This window comes from Amphibalanus amphitrite, unplaced genomic scaffold (genome assembly GCF_019059575.1).
Source record: "Amphibalanus amphitrite isolate SeventyFive unplaced genomic scaffold, NRLGWU_Aamphi_draft 000092F_arrow, whole genome shotgun sequence".
NCBI classification, from domain to species: domain Eukaryota; kingdom Metazoa; phylum Arthropoda; class Thecostraca; order Balanomorpha; family Balanidae; genus Amphibalanus; species Amphibalanus amphitrite.
Genome location: NW_024881588.1, coordinates 297,419 through 323,546, shown reverse-complemented (window position 1 = coordinate 323,546; position 26,128 = coordinate 297,419). Strand labels below are relative to the sequence as shown.

Here is a 26,128-nt window from a genome sequence, read left to right as displayed (position 1 = left end):
AATATTTTCGGGCATTTCGTGGAAAATTTAATAATATTTTTATTGGTCCGTTTTAAGTGAAGCTTCGGTGATTCCTCTAAGGTGCAAAAATAATTATAGAGCCATACACATGAAGGCAAGTGGTTCAAATAGGTCATGTCCATTATAGTGTACATTCGGCAGAGCGAAGTAATTTTCTATAAAAATATGTTTTCGTAAAATTATTTCCAATGGAGCGCGATATATTGTCATTGAGCAGCATTAACATTCAAAAGAGTTCATTTTCCCTTCCTGGTGTCAAATATTCCCTTAGTTTACAGCAAATAAGGTCGCGTTGTACACTATAGTACACACCAGGTAATCGCACCCACAAAAATTGTTTACTATGGTACACTTTCGTCACATAACACTATGATTCATACATAATATGATTCATTCTTATTTTAGATACGCAAGCATACTTAGCTAGCTATTACATTCAAAATAGGTCCTATCTAATCCTCCTCACTGGGTGTGTGTTCTAAGGTGTCCTGAGGACCCCAGAGGAGATCGCCACCTACCTCCAGTCCTTGAAAGATTCCCTCGATGACTCTGATGAAGACTTCAGTCCTGGTCCAGACCAAATTCAGTCCTCAGGGCCAGAAAACGATAGCGATGACGATGCACACGGTGTTTCCGGAGCTGACGATGGTCCTTCCGAGCATCCGTTGTCCAGGCGCGTGTTCTTCAGAAGATCGGAGGAGTTCGTTCCGAAGTCTCGCCAGCGGGGAGCTGGTGATGCTGGCCGATGTATCCGAGAGAGGTCAGGTCCCTCCCAGGCTCGGGTGAAGACTCCCCGAGAGTACATGGAAGTGTTCATCCCTCCTCAAATGTATGATGTCACCGATGAGTAGAAGAAGGACCGCTTTTGGAAGTTGCGTCCCCTCGTCGAAAGCGTTCAAAGTGGCTGTCTGCAGCAGGAAAGGCCTCCTCAGGTGTCCATCGACGAGCAGATAATTCCGTTCACGGGTCAAACGACACTGAAGCAGTATGTGCCTGGAAAGCCTCACCCAGAAGGTCTTAAGAACTTCGTGCTGGCATCACCGCGAGGACTCGTTCTCGACTTCGAGGTCTACCAAGGGAAGAAGCTTGACGACGGAGGCGCTGAAGGCAAACCATGGATGGTGGGCGAGTCTGTGGTGATGAGACTGGTGCAAACCTTGGTTCCGGGGACATCCGTGTACTTCGACAGGTACTGTACAACGTCCCGCCTCCTGGAACAGCTGGAGGCTCGAGGGCTTCACGGGCTGGTACCATCAAGAAAAATCTGGTCCCGAAGGAGGCCAAACTGCCGACAGAGAGGGAACTCGCCAAACGAGGAAGAGGGACGTCTGTGTGCGCTGTCCGCAGTGACGACGCTGTAGCGTTCACGGCCTGGCAAGATCGCAAGACGATCCTGTTGGGATCAACCGAACACGGCGTCGAGCCTTCAGACACCTGTAAAAGGTACCAGAAGACAAGTCGGTCATACATTGACGTAACTCGTCCTGCAGTCGTCAAGGCCTACAACGCCAACATGGGAGGAGTGGATCTGAATGATCGGATGATCGCGCACTATAGGTCAGGCGCGAGAACTCGGAAGTGGACGGTACAAACAATCCTTCACTTCTTCGACTTGTCAGCTGTCAATGCGTGGCTGCTGTACCAGCAAGATGCCGAAGAAGCCGGCATCAAGGGTGCCGAGGTGATGAACTTCCTCCAGTTCAAGTATGCCCTGGCAATGCAGCTCCTGAAGGGCATCAGCTCCGATGGCTCATCCCACAGCAGCTCAGGAAGCAGCGACGTAGAAGAGCCGACGGACCGGATCCAAAGAAGCGCCGTCGAGCCACAGTGCCAATGCCGTCACCAGCTCGCCTGCGTTCAGGAAGCACCTCCCCAAGTGCCACCCTCGGAAGGAGTTTAAGCGGTGCAGGAAGCCCGGGTGCCATCAGCAGACAGAGATGGAGTGCCGCAGGCGCAAGATCTTCGTCTGCTGCCGCCCGGAACGTGACTGCTTCCATCAGTTCCACGAGGGAGGTTCAAATGTGTAAATACCGTGGGCACTGAACATCAGCGCGCACCCTTCAGCTCCGTTTCTTCTGAGCGTCAGCGCGCACCCTTCAGCTCCGTTTCTGGTGAGCGTCAGCGCGCACACCTCAGCTCCGTCTCTGGTGAGCGTCAGCGCGCCCTTCAGCTGCTGTATCTGGTGATCGTTAAGAGCGCCGAACACAACAGTAAGTTGAACAGTAACCGTAAATTAACAGTAAATGTCCAGCCTCGCTGCACTGATGTTGATAAATACAGTCACTCTGGTTTTATGATGATTTTGAGGGAGGTTTGTCGAAACAATGCAATGTCATTTTTCACGTATTACACCACTTTTTCTAGTCCCCGAATCCGAAAGTGTACTATAGTGTACAGGTCACAGCGCATGCGCATAATTAAGAGTCTCTACTGAGAGTGTATTTTATCCATACTTACCTTGTTTTAAGCCAGGGATTGAATTTTTGTGGTGATTCTATTGATACCTTGCTCTCGGGTGCCAAGAGGTTATAGTTTATACCTAATGGATAGCCGTCGGGACGCCGGTTGACCTGACCTGACCTCGTTTGATCTACTCAAATGGATGAACACATCATCTTTGATCGTAATAATTCTTATGTTCGAAATCAGGACTCCAGAAACATAAAGCATCACTTTTAGAAGTTCTACAAGATCTCGATTTTCCCGATATTTGGTCATTGACCTGACCTTCGGCTTCCAGGTCAGACTAATGACCTATGTACAGGGTGAGGCAGAACGATTTACCTGGTTTGTTTTCAGTCCATGACTGGAAAATGTATGAACGGATTTTATTAAAATTTTGCATGCGGCCTCCAAACTGACTTGTGCATTAACATTGATATCGTTTTTGCATTTTGTCATAATTTTTGATGAGCTATGGCGAAGATTATAATTAACCCTCGCGACGTCATAATAGTTACAACCTCCGACCGTTTTTTGACAAAACCGCACATACCTACCGTAACTGGGCTTGGTCTCATCGACAAGAACGAAACTATCCCGTGTAATTTATGCTATAGAATTTGGCTATCAACTGACCGTTGTGCAACGAGCAGATATGTATTGATACTCGGCAATGGTTATTTTTGTTGTTTTGATTTTTTAATATAGGTATGTTTAGAGCTGTTGTGACTTTTTGTTTAGGCACCAAACAACATCAGTGATAGCGAGGTTATCGTTTTATTGCGTGCAAAGATATGTAGATTGTAGACTGTTCTAATTACCGCACGGTCGGGGGTAACACACCGTGACTTGGTGGAGAATTGAGGTTATACTTTTCCAGGTATGCTCAGCTCAGTTTAGTTTAGTTCATTCAATCAATCATCCATAGGTACACACCCAATGATGGATGAAGTCATAATATAAAACAAAGCTTGTCCAAAAATAAGGCTTGCATGGTGAAAGGAAATAATATTTGCGCTACTGAAGCAGTTTTTCTTTCTCCAGGGTTGAACTGGAATTTTGTGTGACAGAGTAAGCGTAAAAATATGTTTCAAGTACCACACCTTACACTTCTCTTGATGCATCTAAAATGACCGTCGTGATGCGTGCCACGTGAAAAGTCAAGGCTGTTTAAGTCCTTCCAAGGACAATGAAAATGGATACCATCGGCTTCCACACGCCACGCCCGCTTTCCCTGTAGCTCAATCAGGGGACGAATCGCTGGTTGGTTCTTTTGACCCCTCCTTTTGACCCCGTTTGAACTTAAAGAAGTAGTTTTGATAAATGGTGGTTATGTAGTAACATGTTACGAAGCTATTGTTGGTGGTTGTCACCCACTCTATGTAGATGGCCGGCAGGAAGCCTGCTGGTCGACCTGACCTGACCCGACCCGATCTACCCCAAATGCATGGTCATCATCTTTGTCCAAAACTAACATCGAACTCGTACCCGGAACCCCGATAACAGCTACGGCTCACAAAGTTCTAGCAGGCCAGCTTTTTCTACTTTTGGGAGTTGACCTAAGATGACCCGGCCAAGACCTTGAAATTGGGCATCATCGGCTTTCTCTCATCACGGGCAGCATCCTCGCTTTTCCGCGAAGCTCTACCTCGATCAGGGGCCGAAAGTATACCTTCAGCGTTGCGTTGGTAAACATTTTACCTTAGCGACCCGTAAAACACGAATAAGAGCTATAGTGACACAGAAAGCGTACTCGATAGCTTTTTTTAAAGCTCTTTCGCCAACTTCGCCTCAGATAGGTATGACTTCGGGTTTATGGCTTGTGTACCACAGAGGCCAAACAGTTAAACGGACGGATTTTGCCGAAACATTTGTTCTGTACCAACCTATATGATTCAGTGAATGTGTATGATATGCATGTTAGGTATCACCATCGTGTTTGTTTCGTCGAAACACGTCGCATGGCTTACAATTTGAACTTTGAGAACTTAACTAGAAAACTTGACATCAGGTAAAGGTTAATCAATGGTCATGTCCTGACCGGAAAAGAACCCGCTGCAAAAATGTGCGATCGATCTGTGTTGCTGAGCTGAACACACTTGACACTCCAGCACTGAACACTGAACACACACTGAACACACTCCAGGTGCTGTCATTGCTCTACAGCGTCCTCCAGCAAAAGTTGTTGTCGAAAATGTGTTAGAGACCTTTGATGACCTAACTAATAGTAATGACTAACCATTCGAGTCACCACTGGTCATTAGCTGCACCTTGTCTCTAAAATGAGCATAGGTGCCATGGCTACAAAAGTATCTTATAGCGTTTTTAGCATATTCGTTCAAAGCAGAGGGCATCTCGTGCATTTTCCCATATTTTATCATGATTGATTGGTGAGGTCACATATTTGACCTGACTTCACTTTTCAGATGTAAAATCCCAGATTCATTAACTGTTGGCACTTATAATCCCATTCATTACAACAAATTTCAGACTTATAGGAGATAATCTTTTTTTATAAATTTAGCTCGAATGTTTGAATGGACGGATTGACAGCGCCGGAGCCCACGCTAAGCAGAGCTTGTTGCGTAGACCCCGATCCCTACCGTCCGATCGCGTAATTCCGGGTATCGGGAGAATTTAGATGCCAAAGTTTAACGTGCCCTTCAAAGCCGGACACGGCCTGCCCCACTCAACTGACTTCAACTGGCTGCGGCTGCTCCCATCAACCGCAGACCATCCCCGTCAGGAGTCTCAAATATCGAGCGCCGGGGCGTCTCGAACCCGGGCTCTCACTACCGGGAGTCCAATGCTCTACCAACTGAGCTACGGGACAGGCAAATCTATAGGAATGACAAGATTGCAGCTTTTAGAGGCATTAAAACTGAACTGAACATGACATTGTGACCTGACCTCAGGTGGCCTGTGCTTGATTTTTTAGATTTTTATGCACGATGCAAAAGTGATGTATGTAGTAGGTATGTACAATAAGATACACCGCTGCTTTCGTGGCGCTGCGCGCCGAGATTTTTCTCAACACATGAAAAAACCGGGAGTGGCTAATAACACCTCTACCCATCAAGACGAAGACCGGAAACCCGACCCCACCCCACTAAAAAATCCGTGGCGACGCGGGACGCCCCTGCCTCCTCCCCCCCGCTGCGAACACTAATTCGTGCAAGGGGTCATTTTCACTTCTCCTTCGGACGCCGCAGCACGCTACTTCCCGCCGCGCGGGGGGGCCGAGGGACGCTGCCTACCTCCCGCCACACCGGATGACCATCGGGCCTGGGCGCCGCCGCGGCGGGCGATGGACGGCGCTACCTCAATTCAATCTCGAGAAAATCAATCACAAGCACACTGCCAAGTAGTGTACCAAGGTGGTCCAAATTTGTATCCGCCCCTCCTATTGGTCAACGTCACGGCCGCCACAGGGATGCATTACGTCATTCCCGTCTGCCAACGACCAATCACAGTATGGTACTTGCGTATTCATGGTCCCTTCAAATCCTGGGGCCGAACGTAACCTGGGCCCCTGTGTAACCTTGGTCCCGGTGTAACCTGGGTACAATTGTACTCTGGTACTTATGAATGTCACCCTGGACAACGAGTTGCGTTGGAGAGGCCGGAAATAGTGGCGATTTCAGGACCGCAAGAATGGACCGTCATTGGAATGATTCTTTCTTAAACCGTGCACTGTTTTCGGCCGGAATTTAATAGTTACTACAAAATATTTTGTAATTACGTTTCCACCAAGAATGAATGCCACCAGGGCTGAATTTTTACTACTTTTGCATTTTTTCAAGAAGCATATAGTGCTGTTATATTGCAGTTTTAGCGCGTTTGTTACAAAATATGAAGCGAATAAGCGTCAGTGTAAATTTATCCAAGGCCCTAGAACATAAATTTATCAGTGCCAGAAGTTAACTTGAGGGAAGCAATGCTAATTGCTCTTGTCCATCCACTAGAAGTTATTAAATATTTTGCTTTGTGTATTCCAAAAGGAGAGGGAACTATTTTATTTGTGCCTTCATGTCAGAATTGAAGGTGGATCATTAAATTTTCAAGGCAGTTTACAAACAAGCATTTGGTCTATCTCGTATATAAGCAGTGGCTAAGAAGAAAAGGTTGATCAATCCTGAAGTTCAGTCATCGTACCTCAACTTGGCAGCAAGATCCCCAAGAGGATATATTGTATACCTGCCCTGTAAATCAAAGCATTTTTGTGCCTGTAAAGGCTTAAGTTCTTTGTGGTGTGTTCGGAGTGAGGATATATGGCCGTTTTTGTTGTATGTTTATGTGGAGATTGAATATAACTGTGACCCTGTGTTTGTTTGTATACTTACTATGGTCAAACAGGGAACAGAACATAATCACATTCACATAACATACTCACCTAGCACCTAACTCATAGCTGTACCCTGCAAGTGCAGGATCTGTACTTGTTCATGTCTCGAGCATTAACAAGGCACTAAAGTAGCTTAGTAATCATTTCCCACATTTTCTGAACATCTAACATGACATACAGCAGTGCAGAGCAGCTTCAGAGAAGAAACACTTAAAATGCACAGACTCACACCAGCCACCCAATGAGCCAGTTCCTCAGTTGACTCAGTTTCCTCAGTTTCCCTGGATGCAGCTTGGCAAGGTGAGCTAACTATTGGCAAGTAGAAGGTTAGCAGGTAAGATTGAGTTAGGGTGAGTACCTACCTATAACTGGGTGCTACTGCTATGCAGGTCTTGGGTAGGCTGCAAATATGTGTGATGATTGAGGTTAGGTCAGCTGTCAGGTTATTCAGGTATGCTCATTGCTCAGGTCACATTTATATGGACACTTGGCAAATTAAAAAACTAACATAACCTAACCTAAGCTAACCTGACTAAACCTACACAACTGCTGACTATTGAGGAACTAAGCACCTACCTACTTGTGCCTACATCTCATAACATGTCAAAGTAGAGTTCCTTGGTGGAAGATTACCCTCAGTACTTTTTATCCCAGCCTTGTGAAGAAAACTAATACTTCTAGTTCTAAGCTCTGAGTCACTGCTGGCCATCCACAGGAAGAAACGCTGAGACTGAGAGCTTTGCCATTGTATATTGGACCAGCAATCACTATCACGAATGACTATGAACACATTATATGATTACATCGTTGCATGGATTGTCACATTGACAATTTTATAACAATCCTTTTTTCAAGAAATACAGTAATGATTAACATCAAAATCAACATAAAGTGGATTTAGTGATCCAAGCTTTCTCTTCCAGTAGCAATGGAAAAATCGCATGTTTCATTTGCCAGACACTGAGTACCTGATGCTAGTGATGCACATTACAATCTGCATAGCATCTAAGCATAGTAAAGCTGCCAAAGTCCATTCATTCTAGATTTTTAACTTGATAGTTAGCACTAATTTATCTTGCTGTTGTAAGTTATCATTCAATATTCATACCAATACATCAATATGCGCTCATCAGTCAACATTTTCTGGCATGATCCTGCTCAGCGCGCTCTTCAGTATTGCTCAAAGATCTGCAATATTATAGCTTGTTTTCGGCCAATAAGCTCTTTTAATTTTACTTTTTCTTGCTGATATATGAGCCCGATCAACTTGCGTTTATCAACCAAAATTTCATAACTTCAAGTTCAACTTGATATTGATATTGCTCAGGAGTCAGGACCTCTATCAGCCTCCTGGATACTTCGAATTGTTTTCAGTCACATGCTTCTTAAATATGATATAAGTCAATCTTAAGGGATTCAAAACATCCAACAAAACGACGTACAAGAGTACGGAAACCACCAGATAAACTTAAAAAGCGCCTTGGAACAGATCCAAGTATTGCTCCATTTGTTTGTTTACAATGATTGTAGGGCTGATGTATTTTTAGGACTCTGACGGTCGGCTTATAAAAAATGAATCGTTTTTACAAAAGTTGTAAGGCAAGTAATATTTATCTGAAAGAACTAAAATATTCAAAAGCCAAACACTATGAAATACATGAATCGGAACGAAAAAGTAACCCAAAAATCCAGCCTAATCACCGGCTCCTAAAACTGCAACAAAATCAGCACTTTTCCCCGCAACTCGTTGTCCAGACGTAAATATGCCCATTCGTCGCCCTCGTCGCCGTCGACGAGAGAAGAGAGGGAGGTGGGCGTGAAATGTGAATGTTGGTGGTGTTCCGTGTTTGTGTGCCTGGCTGTTTTTATAATTGTTTTGGTAATATTCCGTACACCCATTCGGTGTATTCGGTCTATTGTGCAGCAGATTGGATGGAAGGTAGGTGTAATTATTTATTTTTAGCCCATTATAATCGTGTTAAGCTGGAGAGGGGAATGATTGGCCTCAGGCCTTAGCTGTTTTTATCATTTCAATACATCTCTAGCCTGCAACAGACTAATAGTACCTAATTTTATTTTTGCTTTTTTACCATCTATTGAAGTGAGTTTGTGACATGTTTGACTGTTTTTAGCTGATAAGTGTTGTCTCGTCAAAGCTTCTCGTTTGAGTTGACTGAGTTACCTAATTTAGGTAATTGTTTTGTAGAAAATTACATTCACAGCATGCATTCATTTAAATTTTACAGTTCACATCATTTACTTGAGATCAGTGTAACTTAACTGAAAAAATGGCTTATGGGATCAGGATGATATTATTTCTCGCATTACCAGAAAATACACCACTCAAAATAAAATCAAAATGTTTCTCAAGCAAAGAAATCAGCCCTATACAGAGGTTGAAAATTGATCCTATTTTGCCACTGGAGTGAAATATAGATCCCCTAATCAGTAATCACCTGATAAACTGAAAATAAAGCTTGATCCTGCTGCTCTGGCAGAAATGCCTATTTTTCTCACCATTCATTTTTTTTATAATTTATGAAGATAGTTTTTGAGAAAAAGATAGGTTGAATTGATATGATTGTGTATATAGAAAAAATTAGAAATAATGGTAGGCTTATTTGTACTGTTTTATTGATACCTCATACTCATAGTTTGGAGGCATATTTCAGTATCTTCTACAGGGAGTTTAGCATTATTTCAGGACCAATGAAAACTAACATTTGACATATTTCTTTACAATAAAGGGTAGGGCACTATCTATTGTCCTAATATGGTGTTAGGGAACTGAATCAATAACCTGCTTATTTCCTGACAAATAATATAAAGGCACCTACTGATTTTTGGCACAATATTAGTGTCTTGTATGAAGTATTTTCTGTCTATGGCTAGTACCAATGTGGAGCACATGTTTTTTTTTTACTTTTGCTCACACATAAGCTAACAAGTGTGTTTGTAACCATAGTAATGTCATCCAGTCTTATTGGAAATGATTGGAAGGAAGAGAAAAACACCCACAGGATTCCCCTATTTTTTTCAGCACCTTTATAGTTTGTAGATGCTAGTAAAATTATACTCAAAAGCTGTGTTGAATTTAAAACAGTTAGGTAGCAGTCTTTAGAGTCAGCAGCTCTCTTCTCTATGTTGAGGCAGACATATGGATATGAGACATATTGATTGACACATTTGACATTGGTGGTGTTGATCAGCTTTTGATGATGTTCCTATTTGCATGAAATAATGCATATAATGATACCTAATGGCATCTACACAGGTGACACAATGTGTTGATAGCCTGTAGTGGGTGCTTCATGTGTCATTTAGTAGATCCATGCTCTTAGATTTGATGTTTACTTTTGTTTCTGCAATATATCTAGAACAAAGAAAACAATTGTGTTTGAGCAACATACCTAAGCAAAAAGGGCGTTTTAAAGCAAAACTGTTTTTTCACTCAACTAGCACCCCTTGGCAATTTTAACTAGGCTACACTTATGTATTGTGTAATGGCTTTTGCTGCTGTCCTGTGTAATGTACTGAGTAGCAATTCATCAGCATTCAGGGCTTGCAGCTACCATTTATTGTATGTTTCAGCTGCTGATAATGGAAGCAGTTAATGACATATATGAGAGGTTTCCTCTGCACTGGCTGGTCTGGAATGATGAACATGCTAAACTTGAGGAAGAATTGCAGAAAATCGATGTAAGTATTCTCTAATTGATGTGTTTTCCTCCGTGACATCCAACTATTCTATCAATTCAAGGTGTGGTTTTGTGTTACCCTGCTTCTGGGTGGGTATACCAGCCAACCTTATGAGGGAGGGCTCATTGTAAATCGACACCTTTGATAGTCGAAAAGGTTAAAAAAACTGGCATAGAAAGAAGCAGAAAGCTGCAATAAAGAACTTAAGGTGACCAAGTCTGTAAATGGTCAACCCTTCCTAACTATTAGAATTCCCCTTCCAGTACCATAGTTGGATCGCTGTGTACGTCGCCGGTATTCCGCTCCCGTCCGATGCGCCTCGGTCACCATGTTCGTATCCACGCTCCCCCTGCAGGCCGACCGGGAGCGGAGGGACCCGCGCGGCCGCACGCCCCTCATGCTGGCCGTCACCCTGGGCCGGACGGCCGCGGCGCGAGTCCTGCTGCGCCACAACTGTAACGTCAACGCCGACAACGCCGCAGGATGGAACGGTACGCCGCGGGCCGCGGAAGGCCGGGAGTCGGATGTATGCTGTTGAAATTTGAAGCTTCACACTATCCTCATCAACATGGCATTTACACGATTGTGATAAGGGAGATCTCTTTATATTGTTTGACGATGTCAGTTCGGACTTATTTTGTTCTTATTTAAAATATGTTCTCATGTAGTAGATTCAAGAAACCTTTTTGCATCGCATTGTAATTCAAGCTACAGACTGCGTTCTGAGCATTCCTGACCAGTTATACACTGGGGCCCTATTTCACGGCACGACACTCACAGCGCGCTACGCGTATCGGTGTTTTGGGTTTCCATGGGAACATCAACAAACTCGGACGCTCGCGAGTCGCAACGCTGAAGCATCGAAGCGAATTCATCTCGAACGCCGCACCAATGCTGCAGTGCACTGTAACGGCGTGCCGTGAAGCAGGGCTCTGGCATGTATGACATTCTTTATTATACACCCGTTCTGTAACGCTCGTCATGTCTGCGGTTGCGGCAGTGTCCCAAGAGGCGATCTCCACGGGTGACCCGGAGCTGGCGCAGATGGTGCTCCGAGAGCGGGACGTGCAGCGGTATAGCAGTCGGGCCACGGCGCTGCCGGCGCTGCTGCAGCGGCTCACGGAGGTCAGTGGGGCGGGTCACAGAGATGGGTCACACCTTTCGAGCGCTGCACCCCTGACCCCGGAGGTGGAGGGGATGAGGGCTCACAGAGGTCAGTGCACGGGTCACAGGGGCCAGTGGGGTGGGTTACAGAGGTTAGCAGGGAGGGTCAAGGAGGTCAGTGGGTCAGTCACAGAGGTCAGCGGGACCACCCACAAAGGTCAGCAGAGGTCAGTGGGTGGCTCAGGGAGGTCAATGGGGCGAGTAACGAGGCCGCAGGGTAGCAGATCCGCTGGTCGGGATCCGAACCCGTCCAGTGTCCGACCACCCAGTGGTATTGTTTTGCTGTGACGTGGGCGTCCGCTGGCGTCTCGCCTACCTCTGCTGTCAGGAGTCGGGTGATACGTGTGTCTGCCGCCCTCGTGGGAGCGGCCAATTCGACCGGCGCGGCTTCCCGAGGCCGTACATGTGCGTCCCCGCCTCCCCCTCCCTCCTCAGCCGCGCCCTTCCCGACGGCTCCGGGCGCCGCACCAGACAGTTGCGGGCTCGCTGGCAGCTCCAGTCTAGACTCTAGTCTCTTATCAGTGGGAGTTTGTAAGACTATAAGGGTGCGAACTATAGGGGGATGATCAAAAACATTATTTTGGCTTGATTACCCGAGCCACCTTGAATGTAACGTTGAGACTTTGAATCATGCTAAGTATGCAAAGCACGTATCTGCGAACAAACGCGTACGACAAATTCAGAGTATTCGAGGTTAGACCAGATAATTCTGAATTATAGCTTCGAGCTAACTGGGTTGGTTTCGCTGATTATCAATGGCTCTAGGCCATTCTGGATTTGACGTGGTGTATTGACTTGAGTATTCTGAAACTGTACAAGTACGTGTGAACCAAGCACCGAACAAAACCGAATCTAGTCGAACCACGCTGGGCATTGGCGCTGGCTAGACAGTAACCAGCCAAGCCGTTCAGGTCCGCTGTTCGACCGAACCCGGACCTAATTCCGGGTGCTTTACTGGGACTGTTACGCTAATCACACCCCGGTGCTACTCAGAGCCCCGGTGCGGCCGGTGAGATAGCGCCGTGTGTGAGCGGCGGCGCTCTGCGCCTCAATCGATGCCGGACATGGCTTCACTCCCTGCCGTCCCTCTCCCTCCCCGCTGGCTCGTCCCGCTGCACCCCTGACCTTTCGAGCGTCTCTGGAGTCGACCGGCGGGATCCGGGTCGGGAGAAAGAGAGGGGAGGGGAGGGACAAAGTGGAGGGGAGGAGAGACGGGGGCGGGGGAGGGGGGATGTTGGCTTGGATCCGCGTTGACCAGGATGCTGGCGCGATATGCGATCGTACCGAATCAGTGGCGTTTTCATTTGGCTTGTTCACTCTTGCAGTTGGTTTCAGGCTAACAATCGCAAGTACTGCGGCCTTCTTTGTTTACATGATTTTAACATTTTTTATGAAGCTATTAGTTTTTACCGTCTCTTTTTTTTTAGTTCGCCGCGATGAAGCGTTTTTAACTCGGCTCCGATTGTTTCCATATATTTACAGGCACCCGACTTCTATGTGGAGATGAAGTGGGAGTTTGCCAGCTGGGGTAAGCTCTATAATAGTCTCTGAAGGGTTGTGTGAGGAACAGGATACGTAAGCTATTGAATGGAGGCGGATCATGCATCAGCCCATATCGGCGCAATAATCATATCATATATGCATTCACCTATAGCCTAGGTTTTAGGTGGCGTACTGTCCGCCTTCGGTGTATTTATAAATGTCACACAACTACATACTATTGCTGTAAATTCCCGTCCGTCGTGCATGTAACCGTACACTTGGGACCATTTGCTAGCCTTGTATTCAGGTCCTGGACTATTTTAGGATTATGAGGTCTCGGAACCCAGCACTAAATATTATACGAGCTCTGTACTGTATTACCTACAACTGACGCGTCACCCCCCCCCCCCACGCCGTCTCCCCTCCCTGCAGTGCCCCTCGTGTCCCGAATGTGCCCGCACGACACCTACAAGGTGTACAAGCGGGGCTCGCGAGTTCGCATTGACACCACTCTGCTCGGCTTTGACGATACCAGCTGGCAGCGAGGCAACAAGAGCTACATCTTCAAAGGACAGAGTGAGTCACGTAGGCGGCGGGGATTACGATAGGTCATAGAATGCGGTATGATACGATACAGATGTCGATACAACGGGATTATAAGTATCTTATAGTAATGCTAATCTCCTGTGTTGATTGTGATCATGCGAGCTTTTACGCCTCCATTGACTCACAAACTTGTCCGAGTTGAGCAATGCTCAAGTAACGTGCTTGCTTTCAACTACGTAGCGATCAATGACACACAATGACTCGTGCACGATAAGGTATGCCGAGGCATGTTTTACCCCGGCTGTGTCGGTTCTGTACCTCTGATATGGTGATTCACGCTGTGTTCGGTCGATCAGGAGCGTTTGAACCGGTGCGGGGTAACAGAACTATGATCTACTCACTGCTCGAGAAGCCTGAAGGTAGGCGGGCGAAGTGGTAGGAAGTGCACCAGGGCAGTTAGCCACAGTAGATTCATCCTCACAGAACCGAGGGCTCCAGCACCACGTATCACATTAGTTACCGGTACCACAGTTTTCGACAGCACAGCGACTCGACTGATATGCTCATTTGGTTGGGTAAAATCGTTTGTATTCACTCCCTGTTGGTGGCATATCGTATACACTGGTATTTGACGGACTAGTACGGTCACCTTATTCCATGGACCTCATTCATACATATGATTGGGCGGAGCACAGCTACGTTCATTAGTAATCGAATTAGTAGTGCAATGGGAACTGTGATCGCGCACAATGCTCTAACTAGATTCCCCCTTCGGTCTCTGGGGGTGACGGAGCTGTCGTTGTCCTGTCAGCAGTTTGTAAAAGCGCTGGTACCTGGCTCTAGTGTAGTGTCTTCTGCGGAAAAAAAGATGAGACAACTTACGTCTTCGTACTTACGTACGAAGACGTAAGTTGCGGTGGTATTGATAAAGCTTTTGTTTTATCACCCAGCAATCCCTCTGAAGGGACATTATGTTCCTTTCTTGAGCACCATTCCTTGCCGTAGTAGATAGCACAATGTCTCACCCAGCAGGCAACCAGAGGGGACAAGTTGTAAGCATTGTTCACACTCGACACACATGATCCCCTCTAGCAGACCCCTTTTACTGCCGGACTCTTAATTGTTCAGCAATTCTGTTGGTGATGTAACATTGATCACCAAGGTCGCACGGGATCTACCTTTGTAACAGAGTAGCTAATAAGAGCTATTATAGCGATTTTTACTTGCGTTCCATCTTTCAGATAATCATCCGAGGGAAGGAGGCATGTATAACGATAAAACATATTGTTTGGGATGTGCTCATGAATGTTTTGTTTTCTTTAATTATGTCAGACCTAGGATGACGAGTTGATGCAGAACAGCGGAAGTGTCTAGGTCTTTTTTGTAAACTTTTTCCTTCGATTAAAAAATGAGATTTCACGGCAATACAATGTGAGACCGCTGCCTTGCCGCTGGTATCCGTTGCTCAGTTGTTCCGTCGGTTAACCCGTGCCCTGATGGGGGGGGCATTTTGCCCCCCCCCCCCCTGTGGTTTTTCTTAAATAGCGAGAAAACGGCGGCGCGCAGCGCCGCCAAATTTTGGGTACCTTACCGGGCATCAATTTGACACCTTCACACAAAATTTCAAGTCACAGGTCACCTCAGGTCTGAGGTCAGGAGTTATTGAGGTCAAACTGAGGTCATGTTCGAGTAAAAATGAGCAAAAAACATGACATCTTTAAACGCTCACAAATTCTACAGTTAACAAGCAATTTTAAAGTTCTTTATGTGGTTGTGTAGACTAGAGAAAAGACGGCGCTACAAAACTGCTATCTCGGATTTTCGAAATTTTGGGATTTTGACCCCCAAAAATCAAAAAAATTGATTTTTTTAGAAAAACTCAAAAAATTTCCAAAAATTTTTCGAATTTCGAAAAAAAAAAAACGGAATAAATGTGATAGTCCCTGCGCTCTTCGATATACATACCAAGTTTTAGATCGATGCCCCTTTTTTGGCCAAGTTATAGCGAGAAAAGTAAAACTGTTAAAAATTGATGACGTCAAATTTTTGAACTCAATTTTTAGCAATTCTAGACCTCTTAGCGCAAAACGGAGACCACCATTGAACTTCCCGTGACGAGCTGCATCGAATCGATACCCATTTTATGCAAAAATATCAACTTTGAAATTTGACCTAATTTGACCTGACCTTGACCTGACCTTGACCAAAACGTGACCTAAGCTGGCCCTAAAGTCTGTCTGACCCACATAATCGCATTTGTCATGTAAAATGGACCATAAAACATGTATCACACGACACTTTCATATTGTGACCCCCCCCCCCCCCCAGTGACCTGACCTCTGTGACCTGACCTGGTATCAGTGACCTCAAATAGCAAAATATGTGTTTGAAGAACATTTCCCCATCGATGATTTTCAATGAAATGCATTTTACTCGATTTTACAACGCATTTCTTGAAATGCCTGTAAACGGTGAAAATTCGACCTTTGACCTGACCTGTGACGTCATCGGTTTGACCGAGGTCAATGAAATTGGGTCACAAGGTAGCTCCCCGTTGGGGCTATCCAACACCGTTTACCGCTTGTCGCTATGTTGCGTGGTTCTCGAGATCTGAGGGGGGGGGGCAAAATGCCCCCCCCCCATCAGACCGCGTTGCTCGGCAGACCCCATCTGGGCGCGGGTTAACATCCGCTAGCCTTTGCCGATCCTCTGCTCCGCCTCTAACGCCCGTCCGACTTCCCCGTCAGGTGACCGTGTGGTGGTGACCGAGGTGGACCACGAGGAGCGCGTCGTGTTCTCTGAGGAGGTTCAGCTGGCCAGCGGCGAGGTGCTGGCCGGGGCGGTGGGGCCGGACGCGGCCGCCATCGAGCATCGGCTGACCACGCCCATCGTCACCACCTACATCGACACGGCCAAAATCAACTTCGAACGGTACGGCACGGGATGCGCGGGATGGAGAGGGAATGAGAATGGGGAAAGGGTCCGTGGGAGCTGTGGGGCTGTTGGTTACTGTTACTGGAGGGTGGGAAGGCTAGAGGGGAGAATTAAGGGTAAGTGAATGATAAGTAACCGGGCTAGGAAGATAAAACACCCGGAATTAGTTTGGTGTAAGTGCGCTCAATTTGTATATGCCCACTGCGGATTGCACTAGTAATGTCAAATGTATGGGGCAGGATGCTGTCTCATTACGACAAATATTTATGATGTGTGGCCTGTGGGATATGCTATCGATGTTTACGTGTCCTGCTATGTTGTATCTCAGGAACAAGTCTGGCATCTGGGGCTGGCGGTCGGACCGGACCGAAGAGGTCAGTGGCCGCGAGTGTAAGGTGTTCTCCGCCTCGAACGTCGAGCTCATCACCAAAACGCGCACCGAACACCTCTCCGAACAGGTACGGGACGAACTGCGCAACGCGTCCTCTCCTCTCACCTTTCCGTGCTTCTATCCTCAGGATACAGAAATCCTTCTCCTCCACGCCGCAACCCCCCTCCGGGCTGGACAGGCAACTTTATCTCATGCGGGCTGCTCCCTTGGAGCGGCACCGCTGCTCCTGAGGGAGCGCACCCCGTAGCCGGGTGCAGTGGGTGCCTTGGGGCTGGGTGGCCTGTCCTCTGGACGGGCTCAGCCCCGGCGACTCACTAGGGTGCCTGCCCAGACCAATGTCTCCCCCTAATACCTATCATCCTTCCGGCTCTGCAATGGTCTTGTCGACCGAAAGGGCCTAACCCAACAAAAAAAAGCGTCCTCTTACGTTGAGCTGCTCACCTTTTTCCCTGTTTGAAATAGTTTACTTTAAGCTTTTTTGCTCTTAACTGAACACATTGGAAATAGTGTAGATTTGTTGTCAAATATTAATGTATTGCCCCTCCCATCATTCATGGGTGCAAAGGCGGCCGGATCACACTAACCTATTCCTGACTGTGCCACCAGGACCGGGAGCAGACGCGCAGCTTTGTCAAGAACCCGCTGCACTCGATCCTGGGAGTGGCAGAGGTGGAGGAGGCGCGACGCACCCCCTCGCCCGAGGCGACCACCGTGAGTCAGCGCCGGACGGTGAAATAATCACAGCAGAGGGCTTCAGTTATTGATAAAGTGGTTTTAAGCTTGAGATACAAAAGAGGGACTAAGAGAAAGGAGGGGATTGGGAATTGGGATCTGACTGGAGAGCAGAGTCGTCAGGCCGTCTGGTGATGTGATGATCTATGTCCCGTGATATATGCTTTTGAAGCTCGTGCTGATTTAGATTAAAGTTTGCAAACAGATGGTCGACACTCGCTTTAGTTGACCTGGGTTTTGTGTGGTTAAGTTTGGGTGCCACTGCCCAGCGACGGCTGTGATTTTGCATGCCGTTCCGTGATAACGTTGCAGTGTCATTTACAAATAGCCTGGCCGGGGTACTTTGACAGTCTGGGCCACGAGTCCACTCGGCACGGCCATTTAACCCCAGGCGTTGAACTTTGGCCCGGCTATGAGCCACAATTGGTAGGCACGGGTGCAGCGAGCGTGACTTTAACGGGCGGCCAGTTGTCATTATGCTCGGCCTGGAATGGTGGATGGCCGCGCGCCCGTGAGCATGAATTGAGCCATCTCTACGAACTCATCATAAGAAACATAAAGGAATGCGTTTGACTGAATATTGGAACGTCTGAGCTCAGGGACATACTTCATCTTACTTAGTTTTCTTTCCTCCTTTATCATAGCAGTGTTTCTCACTTTCGTGAATTTTGTAGCTGTAATTGTATACCTAAATTATTGGGGATTAACGTTTGGCCATTATTGTTGACCAATCAACCCCGCTGACTGCTGCTCCACTTCCCTCTTTATGCACAGACGGAGTTGTCGGAGCAGAGTACGAACCCGTGCCACATCAGTGCAGAGGAGTACTTTGACCCGACCTGTGACCTTGGTGACCGCGACATTGGCCGACCCCGCTCCACATCGGTCAAAACGCAGAAACTCAAGGTCAGTCGCCAGCTGGACGTGTCGATGGAATTATCAGAAGAGTAGGTCATTGAGGGCGGGAGCCATTGGTATTTGGTTTTCGCAATTTGTGCTCAGGTCAAATGTGAGCTCATTGCAACATAGTTACGGCAGCATCGCACGACATGTACAATGCGTGTCAAGTAATATATAAGTCTTAGTTGGCTTCCAACTAGCTGAGAGCAAAAATTGAACGTTATATCTGTTTTTAACCACGTTTTTCTTGTTTGCTCATGGCCCTGAAGTTTTGCGATGGTTCTGTATATATGCTTTTTTTCTCCAGGCGACGCTGTGGCTGTGCGAAGAGTACCCGCTGAGCCTGCAGGAACAGGTGATGCCTATTGTGGACCTCATGTCGATACAGTCGACACACTTCGCCAAGCTGAAGGAGTTCATCCAGATGCAGCTCCCCGCCGGCTTCCCCGTAAAAATAGGTGAGGCGACCCAATCGCGAATCGTTTTCTGCTACATTGCCTAAAAATCGTTACAGATCGGACTTTGGTGTAGTTGAGTTTTTAACTACGACTTTTTAACTAACTTGGTATCAGCTGTGATTGTCCGAAGCTGTACAGCTATATGCTATAACATCTGGTCAGGGTACTTGCTGACTCGTTCCTCTCTGCCGCTAACATCCCAGGCTATTCCACTTGCTGAACTCACCACCCTTCCTCCTTTTGCAGAGATCCCGCTGTTCCACGTGCTGACGGCCCGCGTGACGTTCGGCAACATATTCGGCGTGGACGAGCCGGTGCCGAACGTCTCTGTACTGCAGGAAGAGGACCGGCTCACCTGTGTGGTCGATGACGCCGTGTTCGAGCCGCCGCCGGGGTACCGGAGTGTCGGTGAGAGGGGGAGGAAAGATCTGGCGAGGAGGGCGTAAGGGAGGATGAGAGGGTTGCTGGGAGACCAGAGAGAAGAGAAGGTTTGAGAAGCCAGTGTGATAAATGGTGTGAGTGGCGCCTTGAGCAGGAGGGAATTTGGTGAACTTTCATTTACTCGTAAATAATTTTGCCACAGATCAAACTCTGTGCCTTGACATCTGTCCACACCCGTGTCCCACCAATAACGCGCTCACTTTGTGCGTGTGTGCGGGCCAGGCTCTGGTGTGCTGCGGCACTACGGCGGGCCGGACGAGGAAGACGAACTGTTACAGATGGCCATCCAGCAGAGCCTGCTCGACTCCGGCACAGAGAACGAACAGGTAACGGGCGGGTCGCTGTGGTCGGAGTGTTACTATCTGGTGGCACGGGGTGATATAGGTCTTGTGAGCAGCTTGTGTCATTTTAAGCTACGTTGTATTTCCCTATCAGTGATTGATCTGCAGATTCAATATCAGCATCTGAATGACGGTTTTGCCCTTGGTTTCCTCTTGTTGTCACTATTGCCCTCAGTTTGAAATACTAAAATCAACGACTTTTCTATCCCAGTCACATCAGGATGCTCCCCTATCTCCCGTTTGGTCAGTAGACGTTTGGTCAAACTTCTTCTTTGTTCCTCTGTGGACATCAGGCTCTGATCAGCCCCCTCCCTCCCCTCCGCAGGTGGACATCTGGGAGGCGCTGCGGGCCGAGTCAGCCACACCGCGCGGCTGCCACCCGCCCGTCGACCTCGACGAACAGATGCTACAGAGGTACTGCAGCACGGGCCGCATGCCGCCGAGCCGCTCCTCCAAACTGTCTGTGCCCAACAGCGGCCGGCGCCGAAAGTCCATCTTTTGACGCGGCACGCCGGCGGCGGACGGGCCGGCCGACCGTCCCGCGCCGGGGACGGGCGGTCTGCGCCGGAGTCTCTCTGTGCGCGGCCCGCGCCGGCCGGCCGAGGGACAGGCCGCCGACAGACCGGGATCACAGGGCGGCGATAGTCTGGTCTCGCGCCTGGTCCGCACCCTGTCCCTGCGCCGCCGCCGCCGAGACTGAGCGTCTCTAACGGGCTCACAGGCGACACGCCGAGACCAAAAGTCCGGCTGAAGAGTAGCCGGGTTCCGTTTTTAGTCACACAGAGCTCTCGAAATTCCTCTAGATGTATAAGCACTAGCAATTGATGTAGCTGACTTCGCTTCTTCTAGTTCACGACGTATAGGCGTTTTCAGTATCCTCTGAAGCATATTTTGCTTTTCCTAACAGTCGTAATTCAGATAATCGTATGAAAGACGATATCTCACGCATCTAGTCGTATTCAACTGCAAAGAAGCACGTAGGCTAAGCATTAGCTCCTTGTATCGACGAAAATTCACGTATATCGTCTAAGGGCTATAAATGTAGTCAGGGCCCCCGCTAACTCCCTATGTCCATCTGTGGTCCTGCTGCTTGTATTGTGGACTGATATTATTTTGCTACTTTGCTTTCTAGTGGTCAGCTGCTATGCAACTAGAAGCCAGTCACAGCAGGCACTCTTGCAACGTAATTAATATAACGTAGTCACACTTAACACTTATTTAGTATCTTGCCGTAATTAATCAGATTAATATTTAGCATTAACAGTTTGTATACTGTATATCGCAACTGTCGTGTCGTTCGTTCACACCCTGTATCCCCCCTCCCCCCCCCCCCACATCACCCACCCTAGCAGCAGCTCCCTCTCCGGGCCCCCGTTGGCCGGACCGTCAGTCACGCCCGCTCTCTGCCGACACAGGGCCATACAGCTGTCCCTGTGTCCGGACGGGGGCGGCGGCGGAGGGGGCGGCGGGCCGGCCCCGGTCACCCCGGCCAGTCCCGACGACCCGGCGCTGGCGGCGGCGCTGGAGCTGTCCCGGCGCGAGGACGCGGCTGCCGACCTCCGCCGCCGACAGGAGGAGGAGGAGATGCGCAGAGCCATCGAGCTGTCGCTGCTCGAACAGTGAGTGGGGATGATCGGACGGCTGGAGAACCTGCTGGAGCAGTCAGACAACCTGCTGGAACGGCTGGAGAACCTGCTAGAACGGCTGGAGAATCTGCTGGAGCGGCCAGACAACGTGCTGGAGTGGCAGGAATTACTGAGTCCCCACTGGAATGGTGGGGAAGCGAGAAATTGGACTGGACCAGAATGAGACATCAGCTCGGCAATACCGGCAAGAGATCGCGCTAGAACGAGGCCTTGCGAGTGAGCGAAGTTAACCTCGATGGATCAGTGATGAGTGGGGTTAGAACCTGGAACAGCCATAAAGCGCCCGGCGCCTCCCGCACAGCCGGACCGGTGTCTGTAAGAGGTCGATGATATCCATACGGACAACCATTGGCTCACCAGCGGCCTGTCAGAACACCACGGGATGTGTGGGCCAGCCATCAGTAAACCTGGGTCGGCAGAGCGCGGAGTGCCGACAGCAGAGGATGGGAGGCGTCGGTCGAGAGCGCCCGCAGCGGAGGACCCGCAGAGGTTTGCTCAATGACCGACCGAGAGCATTCGTTTTTGCTATTTATTCGCATATTCATACCAAAGCCAGTGCTATCATATAATGAGTGTTGTGTGTGTACGTATGTATGGCCTGTTGAAGTGAACTGACGCCTAGCTTGAGACAAACACGCTACTTATCCGCTGGCGGGGCCGGGGCCCTTCCGAACGCCTTTGGTCTCCACGGGCCGGCGCTGGCAGGCGTCGGAGCCAAACTATCGCGTACTAAGATCACTGCCGAACCGGGGGTGACGGGCGCTGTCGTGTGGACCCGGGGCGGTCGCTGTGGGCATCGTTCGGCGGGCGGGCGAGGCGAGTGGTGTCCCTGGCAATGTGTGCTGGCTAGCCTGACTGTGATGGCAACTGTCGACCTTATTATGTACCCCCCCCCCCCCTTCCCTAACGTCAGTCAATACATGCTGACAACCCCTAAATAAGTGTTTGGCAATGGCGTTAACAAACATCGTGAATGGCCATTTATTTTTAACTTTTTTATAAATGCGAACGAACAAGCAACGCCAAACACCGAATGGATGCAGCAGACGCCACAAATGGTAACGTAAAACACACTAACAGAAACAATCACAAACTGCGGCAGTAACAGCCAAGGACAAAAATACAGCATGTATGCGAAATAACAGTTTGAGTTTGGACGGATCCGGTTATCATCACATGACCTTGGCATCAGACAGGTATCACCGAAATAACACATTATTCGATCACATCGCCGTCACATCGTCGATAAATACAAGACAGTACAGTACTCACATTTCACACAATCGTACAGTAGGTACCCGTCACCCCAATGTGGCAACGTCTATCTGCGCAGTATGTCGCAATAAGTTCGCGGTAACCTAAAACGTCTTATTTTATACAGGGTGACACAAAAAAAACGGTCATCACCAAAATTCGAATAACTTCGGAAGTTTTATTCAGATCACCACCAAACTTCGGCCACTTTAGGTCACACCTATGTAGCAGACATCCACCAAGTTTCAAGTCTTCACTACGAATACTTTTAGTACAGTGTGTGTTTTACGGACGCTCCACAATGTGCTCCAGGTGAGCGCCCCGGCGCTGCAGGGCGTAGGCACACCTGCATCCGGCGGGCAAAGTTGTCGATAACCCGATAAGAATAACGTTTCAGGGGTAGCACACCCCCTGAGCACTGTCTCCAGAGGCCATTGCACTCTGTAAAGTGCACAGCCATCGGGTTATCGACAACTTTGCCCGCCGGATGCAGGTGTGCCTACGCCCTGCAGCGCCGTGGCGCTCACCTGGAGCACATTGTGGAGCGTCAGTAAAACACACACTGTACTAAAAGTATTCGTTGTGAAGACTTGAAACTTGGTGGATGTATGCTACATAGGTGTGACCTTAAGTGGCCGAAGTTTGGTGATGATCTGAATAAAACTTCCGAAGTTATTCGAAATTTGGTGATGACCGTTTTTTTTTGTGTCACCCTGTAGCTGAAAAAAACCCATATGTCTTAGAATGAGATGAATGTCTTGAATATGTCAAGTCCATACGTCATGCCCACACGACCAAATATCTTTGCGTGAAACCACACATCTTGTCTAATAATGCCCGAACTCGTTAGTCATCACCATTGTCGTTAACCACTTGTCCATCTTCCGAAACATTAGCAAACTAACTTCTCTCACAACTCATCTTTCTCGCCCAGCCCGGGCGCTGTGAAAGCCTGCAGGGCGTTCAGCCTGGCCTCCATCTCGGCCCGTTTCTTCTGGGACAGCTTCCCTTCCAGCAGCGCCTTCAGTCGGTCCTCCTCCTTCTGCACGAACTGGTGCCCCTTTTCCATCACCTCCTTCATCACGCGCACGTAGTATCGCGCCGCATCCTTCCTCCTCCCGGGCGCCGAGTCCACCAGCGTCTCTGCCTCCTCCAGGAGGGCTGTGGCGGGCTCTGAGGAGCCGACAGCAGACACCAGCCGGCCGGCCAGCTCGTCCAGCTCCGGCAGAGTGCCCGGCAGCGGCAGCGCCACGCCCGCCGACCGGACGAACCGGCGCAGCGCGCTCTCCTTGATACTGCCTGTGAAACGAATGGCCGGCCGACCGTCCTGTGGGGAGGAATCTCAGTGTTATAGGAGTTCAAACTGTAATTATCAACAATAAGCGAGCAGTAGTCTTCTAACAAAATGCACAGAATACATGACTGATCAGAGTACAGTGTCAGCAAAGCATAACTATATGCTGTGTTCACAGTGACAAGAAAGGCAAATTGTGAAATAAACTGGTCTGGACAGTTTCAAAGGAGGACTTACTGGAAAATAGAGTTGTACAACTGGTAGCTCCTCCTTTGAGATCTTGAATTTCTGCAGCATATCTTGGTTTTCAAGATCACCATAGTCCTTTACTCCAACCTGCAATTGCCATGGTCACAGTTAGACAATTTCACATAAGTATCCAATAGAATCATGGACTCATGAACTCTTGCATAAAAACAAACAGCTTAATCAGACACATTTCTTTTTACTTTTTATTTAGAATGACCAATGAACAAACAAATTAAATACATATCAATTTATCATTTCATACTAATACTTACCTCTGCCACTAAGAAGTCATCAATGTCTGCACTGCTGGATGCTAGCTTGACAAATTCATCATGCTCAGGGCCATATGGGTAGTAGGTGTCAAACTTCATCAAAGTTGCTTTGAATTTTGAAGTTATCTGTAAACATGGTATATTTTATCTGTAACTAATTTATCACCATGCTATTTCATTCAGATCTTCATTGAGAACAGCCACTAGTCATGCTTGAACCTACTGATAGATGCTTATATATTGCATTATAAATAATTTTAACCACCACAAAACTACATAGCATATTTGAATTTCGCCTTTGCACATTTCTGTAAAATCCAGCACAAAAAAAACTATGGCACCCAATTTGAGATGTTTAAGCTGAGATGCTCATTGCACCTTTAACTGAATCATGAATGGATGAATTATTAAGTGTAACAGTACAGCAGAATCTGCTTAAGGCTTTATTAATGGAGTCAGTTATGTTTCTACAGAGGTCAGTGAACAGCTCAAGTGGACACAACAAGCGGCTGGATTGTTTATCCGAGGACTTATTAAGCAGGTTCTACTGTTGTATTACATTAAACATGAACAAGTATTGTACAGTATAGGTATGTTTAATCCATGTTAGTGAGCCAATGTCAGAAAATTCATATCGGCACCACAGGAAAATGGAGAATTTCATCCTTGATTGGAATAACACCCATCTATGCAAAATACCACAGATCAAATTGTCAGCTGATTGTTAACAATTAGGCATTAAGGAATGAGGATTTCACTAAGTAAATGAATAATTATGTCAATGTTCATACCTTGTCAAATGATGCTGAATCAAGAGGTGTGAGTCCACGACCATTTAGGCAGCAGGAGCGACCAACAAGAGCCAAGAAGAGAATTAATAAGCTAAACATTGTTGACTATCTGATTTGGGCTATGCTACGAAAAGCAAATCCGATGGGTTAGGTGACACGGATAATGTAAGTTGGAGTCAAAACTTCCCAACACTTCAAGCGAGAGAGGCCACAGCGCGACTGACATGCACCGTATCGGAAGTCTAATCATTATGTTCGATAACAAAAGTATGGAGTGATGTTGCCAGGAAACTTGTCACGAGTCACTTCATCTTAATCTAGTTGCTAGGCAACAAGCAAGTCTTGAGCTCCGCATCTGCAGAACGATATAATTTGAACAGTCAAGTTTTGACTCAGTTGCGCCATCAACGTCGCTTTTGCTTTTTCTTCTCTATTGCTCCCTGCAGATCAGCGGCGACCGGAGAACTTTCGAATCTGCTGGTTGTGGTGAAAGACGTCAAAACTTCTGCTGGAATAATTCGGCGGAGCGGTTGCGAGAGCAGCATATTCGGGTCGGCCGAATGTTTGCCTGGTACCTGCTGCTAGATTTGGACATCTGAATGTCTACCATCGATTTTAACACTTGGTCAATATCAACACGCTCCCTCCCGAATCTACTCCGACGCTAACGATCTTGGCTCTCAGTGAGCGCCAACGCCCCGTGACATTCAGCGCCGCTCCTGCTTA

General features: G+C 47.7%; 2 protein-coding genes across 4 annotated transcripts; one reads left to right on the top strand and one right to left on the bottom strand.

Annotated features, from left to right (window-relative positions):
* Positions 1-8,599: 8,599 nt before the first annotated feature.
* Positions 8,600-22,476, top strand: LOC122380148 (ankyrin repeat domain-containing protein 13D-like). 2 transcript variants are annotated; one of them, XM_043363010.1, is made up of 15 exons: positions 8,600-8,747; positions 10,400-10,507; positions 10,863-10,998; positions 11,508-11,632; positions 13,154-13,199; positions 13,586-13,729; positions 16,447-16,630; positions 16,962-17,091; positions 17,631-17,735; positions 18,531-18,662; positions 18,964-19,114; positions 19,361-19,522; positions 19,778-19,881; positions 20,222-20,310; positions 21,312-22,476. In XM_043363010.1, exons 2-15 carry the CDS (start codon positions 10,409-10,411, stop codon positions 21,517-21,519), a joined length of 1,815 nt encoding a protein of 604 aa, XP_043218945.1. In that variant the 5' UTR covers positions 8,600-8,747; positions 10,400-10,408; the 3' UTR covers positions 21,520-22,476. The 2 variants fall into 2 exon arrangements, with proteins under 2 accessions (XP_043218945.1, XP_043218946.1); XM_043363011.1 differs by having other exon boundaries at positions 8,605-8,618.
* Positions 22,477-23,488: 1,012 nt separating this feature from the next.
* Positions 23,489-25,732, bottom strand: LOC122380146 (endoplasmic reticulum resident protein 29-like). Of its 2 annotated transcripts, none has more exons than XM_043363009.1 (4): positions 25,709-25,732; positions 24,612-24,737; positions 24,328-24,426; positions 23,489-24,123 (listed from the first exon to the last, which is right to left on the bottom strand). In XM_043363009.1, exons 2-4 carry the CDS (start codon positions 24,708-24,710, stop codon positions 23,707-23,709), a joined length of 615 nt encoding a protein of 204 aa, XP_043218944.1. In that variant the 5' UTR covers positions 24,711-24,737; positions 25,709-25,732; the 3' UTR covers positions 23,489-23,706. The 2 variants fall into 2 exon arrangements, with proteins under 2 accessions (XP_043218944.1, XP_043218943.1); XM_043363008.1 differs by lacking the exon at positions 25,709-25,732 and adding an exon at positions 25,403-25,585.
* Between the last annotated feature and the right edge of the window lie 396 nt (positions 25,733-26,128).